The sequence below is a fragment of the Parasteatoda tepidariorum genome, chromosome 7, assembly GCF_982258835.1.
Source record: "Parasteatoda tepidariorum strain Cologne lab strain chromosome 7, Ptep-v5.0, whole genome shotgun sequence".
Taxonomy (NCBI): domain Eukaryota; kingdom Metazoa; phylum Arthropoda; class Arachnida; order Araneae; family Theridiidae; genus Parasteatoda; species Parasteatoda tepidariorum.
Window position 1 is genome coordinate 54,529,117 of NC_141761.1, and position 11,468 is coordinate 54,540,584.

General features: G+C 28.0%; 1 protein-coding gene across 1 annotated transcript; it reads right to left on the reverse strand.

Moving 5' to 3' along the window:
- Window positions 1–1,336: 1,336 nt before the first annotated feature.
- Window positions 1,337–11,064, reverse strand: LOC147807157 (astacin-like metalloprotease toxin 5). The gene is made up of 6 exons (XM_087167865.1): window positions 10,909–11,064; window positions 9,321–9,382; window positions 7,518–7,599; window positions 5,751–5,877; window positions 4,292–4,467; window positions 1,337–1,644 (listed from the first exon to the last, which is right to left on the reverse strand). The coding sequence occupies exons 1-6, from the start codon at window positions 10,988–10,990 to the stop codon at window positions 1,424–1,426; spliced, it is 750 nt and encodes a 249-aa protein (XP_087023991.1). The 5' UTR covers window positions 10,991–11,064; the 3' UTR covers window positions 1,337–1,423.
- Between the last annotated feature and the right edge of the window lie 404 nt (window positions 11,065–11,468).

The following is an 11,468-nucleotide window of genomic DNA, read 5'->3' on the forward strand; positions in this document are numbered from 1 at the left end:
AAATGTTCCGGGCAAAAGAAATGAATTAGTTTTATTCTTATTGGCGCGTTACTACTGAACTCTCCAGCCCATCAATATCACGGGAGCGAGAAGGAAGGGGTCAATAAAACTATTTAAACTAAGCATTCTCCTACAATAAGAATTCTGTTCTAAACTCTCTCAACTAATTGAAATAAACTGAACCATGGTAATCAGATAACCAGTTAACCAAAGTAACTCAATCATAAATTATATATTTTCTAATTAACCAAGAGGTATGTGAGCTTACTGCAATAAGTTTCTGATTACTACTCACGTCAGGCTGATTAGAAAATATTGAGGCTTTCCAATTAGGCTGGTGCATAGGAAAATTATGGCTGGAGTTTCGCAAGGACTTCATTTTACAGTTACCTACGACAGAGGCATCAAACTAAAAATTTAGAATAGGAAGTAATACGTGTAGTTTCTATAACTTGTTGAAAATTCCCTCAACGTCTTCACCTGTATTTATTACAATAACTGTAGTAGGTGAAAATTCCAGCTCTTTTGGAGATGCTTATTCAGCTCGAAACATTTATTTATTTAACCCCTTAGCGATCGGTTAATTTTCAAGAAAATGGTCATAAAAGTGCCTATTTTGCCAAATACACACATTTGATTAGTGCTGGTATCTAGTTTAAAATAAACTAACTATTTACAATTACCTTAAAAATATCCTGGTACTGCCATCTGGTGTGTAAAATGAGAAATAAAATGTTTTCCGGGCAAAAAGAAATGAATTAGTTTTATTCTTATTGGCGCATTACTACTGAACACTCCAGCCCGGAAATTTCACGGGAGCGAGAAATAACGAGCAAAACCTCACCCCGTCATTTTCACGGGAGCAAGAAGGAAGGGGTTAAATATAATTTTAAACGTATATTTGCTCCTTAAAAGCAGAAGGGTCTCGTAGAAGAATGACCTCGATGACCATAATTTAGCTCCTGTAACTTAGATTGTTATATGCCTGTACCAGCGACGATTGTCTTTCATATTTCTGCCATCTGTATAAAAAAAATTTTTTTAAATTTTAAATATCTAATTCAAAAAAATCTCAGGTTTTATTTACTTTTAAAAAAAGGTTTTCAGTGTGCTTAACTAGAATTACAAAATTTATGAGGCTTTAATTATGTTTTACATAGAATGTGACTATTTTTGAGTACTTTATTTTGCGTTAGGATGAAAAGGATATTTATAATCAAGTAAACGTTTGTTTGAGGCAATCAGTAAGACTTCTTTACTTTCGATTACAATGGATGCGCATCTTAATTGGTAAGTAATAAAACAGTATAATAATTAAATAAATTTCAAAGATAAATTTATATCATTAGTCATATTAAGTTTATTAGTTCATTTAGTTATTAATCATATCGTGTTAACAATCGTAATATTGTTTCGATACAAACTAAGCACAATTGTACATTTTCTTGACTCTTTCGATATCACTTTCAGTCATTCCTGGTTTCTCGAAAGGTTCCTTCAATGGATGTCCATTTATGGCTTCCATGGTTTGTTTTGAATTTTTGGACATGGATACGTTACCATAGTGCATAATTGAGTCATAGTCGTAGTCGTTGTACAAGATATTTTGGTGTGGAGCAATCTTGTTGAAATTGTGTTCATCACCTGAGTGGTAAAAACATTTCCTTAATGAGATTTGCTTTAGAAAGTTTATCTATATAACTGAAGTATATCTATATAAAAGTATATGAAAGTATATCTATATAACTATGACTACTGAAGGCATGAAAAACTAAAAGTGTAGAAAGTAACTAAAAGCAAAATTACACAAAATCAGCCTTATATGCTATTCTTTTAAGTTTCATTTGCGAATGTGATTAAATAACATAATTTCTTATAAGGTACACTTCAAATATAATTGTTTTGTTTAAGGAAAAGACTGAATTTTAAATCTGAAAATTTTAAATCTCCCTCCCAAAAAAAGGAAGAAGAAAAACGCGATCCCTTGCTTTTTTAAACTATTTAAATTGAAATGGTAATACTGCTTCCCTTTAAAATATTAGAAACCCTAATTATTAAGAAACATCTTAAATTGGTTTCGCTAAAATGCTTCAACCCGTTTGTTAACACCACTTTTGTATTGCTAAGTAGAATCTCATAAATCATATGAAATTGTCTGATTTCTTTTTAACAATCGAAATTGTATTTAAGTTTTAGTGTTAACAATTTTGCTTTTTTTATTTATACAGTACAAAAAGATTTAAAAACATAAATTAGTATAATTTATGGAACGCCAGTTTGAGTATTAAAATCAAGATTAGAAATTAACAAAACAATGTGCTGCGCTTATTTTTTTTCTATGATTATACATTTTTCAATTATCTGTATTTTATAGCGTGTTGTTTGGTTGTAAAATAGAATACATTTTTACGCAATTTTTCGAAATTTTTTAATTAATTTTAATAGTGAAAAATGAGTCTCATATTGCCGAATGGGAAATAAAAGATACGAAGTACTGGATTATTTTGTCGCCTCATGATTTGATGCTTAAACCTCTTTAATTCATTTCTCACTGTAACAATTTCTCGAAATTGAGCAAAAATGTGACAAAATAACTCCGAAACAATTAGTAGTCAAATTTACAAACCACATATTCAACTCACATAGTCAAATTTACAAACCACCTATTCAAACCACATAGCCAAATTTACAAACCACATATTCAAACCACATAGTCAAATTTACAAACCACAAGTTCAAACAGCATATAATGCAAAGCGAAATGTGTGGGAAGGGCGAAATGTGTGAGAAAGATGCCTGTTTGCAGCAGACAGGATTCGAATAAATGACCTCCGTGTTCGTAGTGGGATGGTCCAGCCATCAAAGTTGTATATCCCAGACCAGGCAGAGTTTGGAATCTTTATAAAGACTCAATGACGCATCATTCCATACTAATTTCAAATTTCAAGAAGCAAAGGTTGTAATTTGGAAAATATGGTCCCATTTGCTTAGTTTTACATATTTCGCTGTATCATAAAATCTTTTTCAGCGAGCTTAATGTATCTCATGATATATCATTAAGGTGATCACTATATAAAGCTTTATACTCCCCCTGGACTGGTGTGTCCAACTATGGTGATCACAGCATGTACCACGGACTCGGAGGTCCTAGGTTTGAATGCTGCCGGCAGCCATCCAACTCTCTCTCTCACGCATTTTTGACTCATATTTCTTTCTCTCACATATGAGTTATTTAAACTTCTTTTCAACGACAGAGAGAATTAAACTCAGCGCTTTTTTCCGGGATTACGCTGGACTATTATATGTGCGTAGATAATGTTCAATGAAATCAAAAATTACATCGAGTAATTATTTCATGTACTTAAAATTAAATACTAACAGATTATTTTTAAAAAAAATTAAAGCCTATTTCTAGAATTTAGTTTCATTTGAATAAGGAAATATAAGTTTGGCAAATTTCACTCTTAATTAAAAATATCACTTCCACATATTTCATCCATCATTAATATAAGCAACTGTCACAGATCCCAGGCAAATACAAGATGAAGTAAGTTCTATTATGCATAAACAATTTTAACTCTTTCTCTGTTGGCGTCGTATTTCATAAGTTCGACGTTTTTGTGTCCATATAGTCAGCATCGTATGCTATGCAACGAAGAGAAGAATAGCATCATTCAAATTGAATTCGTCGCTACTTATACCTCTCTTTAAATCGGGAGATTTTTATATTTCTAAATATTGCTAGTAGATGGCGCAACTAGTACCAGTTTCTTCCCAATTTTCGCAGTGAGATTTCCAGCCTTGCACTGAAATCAGAATCATTTTGTACTTTCTGCAATTTTGCTTTCAGTAGTGTTACCGTTGCATATTAACTGCAATAAATTATTTCAGTTTTGTGATAAACGTAGTTTTTAAGCTCTGACGCGTAAGACTGATTGTGAAGCTGCTTAAACTGTGAGTTAGGAAAATTATTTTCTAAAATATTTTTACCTTATTTTTGTAATCAGATATTTATCTTAAACACCTTGCAACAACAGAGTTATAAAGATGTTATCCCAGCGTATTTTTTCAATATAAAACTTGAGTGCATAGCAGGGAAAACTGGAAATCAGTGGATGAGACATCACATATTTCACCACTAATTGGTCAAGCAAAAATATACTTTCTAACAAAATTATTTGTCTTTTTCGAATTTAGGATAGAACATATATTAATTTTTAGCAATAAAAGAATGCACTTTTGGATCTGAAATTCGGCAGAGAAGAGATTAAGCAAGTGATGAAGCACTCACCTTCTCGTACGTTTTCTTTGTAAACGATCAAATAATCATCTCTGTCTGATCTGTTATGTTCGTGGTAGAATCCAAGGGCATGTCCCAATTCGTGAATAACTGTTCCTAAAAACCAACAGCGGCCACCTAAATTTATTTCCTGTTTGCCACCGATTCTTCCGACTTGCGAATCGCACCTGTTAAGAGATTTTATATTTTTAAGAATCACATGAACATATTAATTTTCATTTCAATATTCTTTTCTTTTTTTCAGCACAAATTTAATGGCGTATCTTGTTTTCCCCTCCCAATTGCAAATCGAAACGCTATTTAATTTAGTATAATTGGAGTATTTTTTGACTGAAATCACACAAGTTTATTTTTTGACTTAACATTTCATTATGTAACATTTTATTAATATTCTTATTTTGTGTGTTTTGTAATCTAAGTTATTAGTGAAATTTTTAAAAACAGCATCATCTTCACTTATCATTATATCCTTTTCGAATCATTAATAAAAACGAAATCTAATATTACTGCCTCGTAATTGATTATTTTATAAAATTATCAAAGGCAGGCACATGGTCAAGACTAAAAATTGAAAATCGAAATCATACAACAAAAATCAGTTTTTTTTAAAATCGAAGAGTGCCTATCCTCATAAATAGAATGAATACTTTACAAATGAGGGACTTTCCTTTTTCTCTGCCAGGTTTTAAATGACTAGAACAGTTTTATTTTGTATAATTAAAACTGTCATGAGTATATTCAGAATACTGCATTTTATTATATATTTAATATTTTCAGTCCCATTAAGGAAGTTATTTTTTATTAAATCTGTAATTCATAAAAAGATAAAAAAATGTTTTTTTTCTTTAAATTGTGCGATATATACTGATGCATTATGTGAATAATAATATGAAAGGAAAGTTAAATTGTAAGAAGACGGGGGTTCAAAGCTTTTAAGTTTTTAAGAATATAATTGCGTTTATCTCAAGTTCTTCATCAAATCCAACTGAGAAAAAATGTATGGTCAAAACTACTAGAACATAATAAAATATACAGTGTTTCTGGATCTATAGAGACATCAAAAGTGAAACACTTTGGTAAAGGATTTTGAAAACTTAACAATGAACAATAATTTAATAGTATGTGATAAATTTTGTTTAATGTGGTACAATTTCGTAATTTTATTGTGATAACTAGAGCAAAGCATAAAATATTTATTTGGTTAAATTTACTTTTTCCTTTTGTGATTATTATTAAATGTGAGGTAATAAGGACTAAAATTTTGAAAACCAGAATTTTCGGTAAACCGTTACCATATGAACGGGAAAATTACTAAATTAATTGCTTAAATACAGTTTACTTTGGTTTTATTATCAAGAATTTTCTCTATGCATACTAAATGAGTTAATTTTGAGTTACTTTTTTAATTATGGAAAATGGTATATTTTTTGTTTGGAAAAAAAATAATTACTTATCGGCTGGTGCCCATTTGAGTTCAACGTAGTCTTCCTCATTAGTCCTTTCGACAAATCGGACGCAGGTTTTTGTGTGATATTCTTCAAATGCTTCTTTTATGGGTGTTTGTGCATCTATTTGACCTTGATAAATAAGAAAGAGAAATAAATATTCGAAATGAATTTTGATTTAAGAACTTATGAAATTATTATTTCTTATCATTTTTAATTGCTTACTGAAATAGAAAGAAAATAATTTATTCTTAAAGACAGATACTTACTTACCAACTTTAGTTGCAAGTTAGTCACTTGCAGTATAAACTGATGCTTTTGGCAGCATTGCTATAAATGGCTGCATATCTCTGAAAAACTTTCTCATTTTTGACCCACAATAAGTATTGGGTCATAAGGAAATGTTTAACACAATACACTATACAGAAGGAAAAATTAATAAAATAGACACAAGGAAGCCTGTGACGTTCAATATGTTCTGACACCGTTCAAAAACAAACAAAATGATTTAATCTGTTTCAATTTGTAGAAAAGATAGGAAATGTTATATTTTTCTCTTTATGTAATAAACAAACTATTTTGTGTTTAATTAAAAATGCTTAGATAACATACTATTCAATTTGATACAAAATTCCTTCTAACGCTTCAACGAGTGTATTTTTTATCGCAACTTTCTCATGCAAAATAATAATAAATAAAATATACATTATATAATAAAATATAAAATAAAATATACATTTAAAAATTGAAAATCTTATTGGAATATTTTAAGCAGAACGATCAAACTAGATCCTGAACGATTCCAGTATGAAGTGTCAAACGAATGCTTACTTTTCAAGAGTTGAAAATTTGGTGTGTGCTCAAAAATCTCCATATCGCAGAACTGTCTCACTTTAAACAAACCATGATAGAATGTGCTAAATACGGTAGGAGTTGAACAACGTAGTTCCAATGGAAAGAGGGTCGCAATATAGGGAAATCTACTCTAGCATGGTATCGACAAGGGGGACTGAAGCACTCTTAAGGACTAGTACCTAATGTTGATTGGAAGGGCACAGAGCTAAAATTGGAACCCATTACAAAAAACACGAGACCACCAGCATCATTAAATACAGTAAATGTGGTAATCGTGTGAGGTTTGATGGTAGCAAGTAGGCCCAAAGCATTCATCAAGCTAAATAAGGCGAAATAGCCTGCACGAGGAGCAGAGAAGACGATTGTGACTATATATTAACACGAAAATTGTAATTTAGTACCCATCGTGACTTAGAATGAACACAGCAGTGTTAAATAGAGCTTTAAATAATATTTAATTTATTTTCATTAAAAACTGAAAAATTATTTTAAAAATTACAAAACTTTTTTGTTGTGACCTTAAAATTGTAAAAAAAGTTCCAATTGCAGTTTTTTTTTCTGCAACTAAGTCTTAACAACCAAATGCTTGATAAAACTAATACAGTTTTATTCTTCTTCTCTTGATAAATTTTAAATAAATTAATACTTAGAATAAAAACAAGGATCTTAAAAGGAAAACAAAGGCACAAGTATTTGAAAAGAAATTAAATTCGTAAAAAGTATAGTAAATACATTAAATAAATTAGAATGTATTAAATTACTCGTACAGTAATTACACTTTAGTTAAATCAGCAATTTTCAAATTATATTTTTCAGCAATACATACGCGTAGTTGGTAAATGAAGTAACTTAAAACTTAGTAAGAAATTAGTAATTAATCTTAGAAAAAAATCTCTTAATAATAATTATATTCTTACTCAAAGTATGATCAATGACGTAAGGCACAACTGCATTTGGCCATCTGAAATGGTTTCCAACAATAGCATTTCGATCGTCATCCTATGTAGAATTATTAATTTCAAAATAGTATATTTATAAAACATAAATCAAATATATAATTAACAATACATGAAAAAAATTGCAATTTCAAAAGGAACTCAGTGTTAAATGAGAATATTCAAATCTTAAATGATATTAAAATGAGAATATGAATAATTTGAATAATTCTCTTAAATAGCAAAATCTCTGGAAATGCGGAGTTCTTTTAATTTTCATTCCTCAGAAATAGTCTGACCGATTTCCATAATATTTTCGATCTTGGGACTTAAAATTACACTTTTTATAAAAAATAATTTACATTTGAAAGTTTTTCAACCATTCTTATCCTAGATAAACTTATGAGACCATATTTTTGAAATTTCTGCTACACCCATTTTTCAAATATTGAAAATCTTGTCAAAAAAAGCACGCCTATTCAGATAACCGTACATTAATTTATGTATCATGGACTGAAATTCTTTTTAAAACAAGTACGGTAATTTTGATTTTAAAAAAATTATGACTCTTTTCGTTACTTAAACTAGATTCTGCATAAACTAATTTGTATATTTCAAGCCCTCTCCTTAAATCATTAAAAATTACATCTTTGTTTGTTAATTTTCGAATTACAATAATGAAAGTTATAAAAGTTTTATTCTAGCATCAATTTAAATTTCACTTTCAGATACCTAAATCTCTTAACAAAGGTTTTAATTTTAGTTCGCGCCTACTTCAATGATCTTCAATAAAAAAATAACTTAGAAAGCTAAGTTAATCAATTAGATTTAATTATTGGCATTTTTAGTTTTTGATTTTAAGTTATCTAGAACCAATATAAAGTTAACTTATTCAGAAAACAAATATAAATGATACCACAAATTTAAATTTCAAATCTTAAAGTTTTCTGCCAAGAGGAATATTTTTTTTTCGTTTCTTTGTAAACCTCTGATTGCGATTTAAGAATAATTGTTTTGTTTTTTTGTGCTTTACATGTAATTTTTCAGGAGATATTGCAATGATCTTTAAAAGATTGCTCTTATTTAGTATACTTATTAACGAATTTCTTTTTTAAGAAGTCTAATCTTTGACTTTAAATCAACCAAATCTTTAAGTTTCTGAATTTTGAAATAGATTACATCAAAAAACTTTGAAAAGAAGAGATTTTAGAAAACAAAATAAAACATCTTCTTAAAAATCAATTCAATAGTTATGCAGGGAAAGAGACTTTTGGCAGAAGTGTTTTAAAATGAACTGCGTAAAAGCTATCGATTGACTTAACTAGAAAGTAATTAAATTATATGTATTTTTATTTTATTTTTAATTAAGATATTGTATACTCTGTTGAAAATTTTTAATTTGCTATAAATTAAGGTATATATTTTTCGTCTATCAGAAAAAGTGCTAAAATGATATGTTGTTCAATCTTTTGAATAATCTATTATGGTCTTTATGTCAATCCAAATTTCAGTAGGAAAGATTTGAATCATAACTACAAAAGTATTTTTAATTAAAATTCTACAGTTAGTAGCATTTTCATTAAGTTTCGCCATGAATGTAATTTAATTCAGATTTGAAATACTATTTAATAAATATAGTACTTTTTTTCTAGATACTTCACGTCAAACAAAAGATTCGTTTATTAATCTAACTTATCACAGCATTTTATTGATTTTTTTCAGACTTATCAACTGATATTATCTGCAATTAATAGAAGTATTGTTTAATAGGAAATTAATACTTACAAAAACAATTCCTCTCATATCACCATCGAACAATTCAGGATTGAATAGAGCATTTCTCGCTCCTAAAATATTAAATTTATGAAATTAACAATCAGATTTCATTGTTTAATTCCCGTTTCACCGAGTAAAGAAAAACATGTTATGTTTTTTCAAATCTTTAAAATATTAAATTTATGAAATTAGCAATCAGTTTTCATTGTTTAATTCCCGTTTCACCGAGTAAAGAATAACATGTTATGTTTTTTCTAATCTTTAAAATATTAAATTTATGAAATTAACAATCAGTTTTCATTGTTTAATTCCCGTTTCACCGAGTAAAGAATAACATGTTATGTTTTTTCTAATCTTAAAAATATTAAATTTATGAAATTAACAATCAGTTTTCATTGTTTAATTCCCGTTTCACCGGTAGAAAAAAACATGTTATGTTTTTTTTATACTCCTTTAACTGAATATGGGCTTTGACCTACTCTTTCTAAAGCTGCATTTAAAATTCCCTTTAAGGTAGAAATATTCTACCGAAGGGAATGATGCATGTAACGAGTATGACGCAACAAATTTTGGATGGTCATTATTTTAATTTAATTGAAACATACAAAGAAAATATTTTTATTTGCTTTACGAAGGAATATTTACAGTCCATTATTTTATATTTTCAATTATTTAAAAATGTGCTAAACAATTTAATTTCAAAAACTGCTTCTTATTTATAAGTAAAAATTATTATATCAATAACTAAACATAAAAATGTTGAAAATTATAAATAATTCATTTTTTTTTCAAAAAGAAATAATTTTTATCAAAGTAATTTTTATTAAAATAATATATTTTATCATGAATTTATGCATGGATTTTGTGAAATACTATTTAGAAAATACTACTTAAAGGGTACTTATGAGTACCCTTTAGTGACCTTATGAGTGAAAACTTTCGTATTAAATTACAGTAAAAAGTACCGGAACTCAGGAAGCCGGTACTTTTTATCTTAAAACTTTATTTTAACCAGAACAAGGAACCAAAAAATCTAATACGTCATGTTGTAATGTTAGAAACAAAAAATCTAATATACCATTTTTTTTTACTTTAATAATTACCATAAAATCAAATTAATATAAATTACTCAATAATACTGCAAAAATTGCGGTATTTCACGGTAAATGAATTTTACTATAAAATGTATTTTTCGGTAAAATGGGTTTTACGGATGATACCCAAAGTGCTGGTACTTTATACCGTAATATCCCCAAGATTTTTTTACAGTATACTAATAATGTATGTTTTTACAAAATACTAAAATGATAAAAGACGAAAATAATATTTAAGAACGGAGGAAATAATATCTAAGAATATTACGGCACCTCATGTTAGATTTGTATTAATTTTTATTTCAAAAAACTTTTTTATAGATATAAAAATTAAAAAAAGCTACATTAGAGAAGAATCGTTGTAAATTTTTAACTATGAACTTATGAAAATTATGAGTTTTAGTTGCCTTTTACTTTCACATTAAAAGACGTTAACATTAAATAAAGTATATTACAAAAAATATTTTATAACGTTTTCTATCTTTAAATAAACTTATTATTACCTTCTCTTTCTTCAGGACTTAGCTGAATGACACCAGCTAAAGCAACAGACAGCAAACTAACTAGAAAGATACTAGTCTTCATATCTGTAAATGTAAGATATTCTAAGCAATTTCTGGAAACTATAAATTTGAATAACTAGGATTTGCCTCTTTTAAACGTCCTCTTATCAAATGGTTATGGGAAAAAGCTGCTGCTAGTGATTAAAAAAACATTTTTTTTCTCCAAAAATCTGCTTTATTGAAGGTTTTTTATTTATTTATCAAGTAAATAATATTAAAAACACGATATTTAAATGAATTTCGCAATTTATATTTGATATGATATAGAATGCGTATTTCAGTTTTTTTTTTTCTTCACATTTAACTCAAACAGATAACTTTTCCTTTGATGATAATTGTGATTTTTTTAATTTAAAATAAAATCGATAAATATAAATGCAAGAAATTATTTATATCTTTTATTATTTATAGGTATTGCTTCACTTAATTTTGTAAATTTTAACTCCTTCTTAATTGACGGCTTTAGATTTATTTACTTTTGTATTCCCTTTTACAATTAC

Bases quoted from the DNA above. Each gene is read 5' to 3' on its own strand.
- LOC147807157 (XM_087167865.1), bottom strand. From the start codon at position 10,990: ATGAAGACTAGTATCTTTCTAGTTAGTTTGCTGTCTGTTGCTTTAGCT. The intron at 5,878-7,517 runs GTAAGAATATAA...TTATTTATCAAG, and splicing joins CGTCATTGATCATACTTTGA to GTCAAATAGATGCACAAACA. The intron at 4,468-5,750 runs GTAATTATTTTT...ATCTCTTAACAG, and splicing joins AAATGGGCACCAGCCGATAA to GTGCGATTCGCAAGTCGGAA.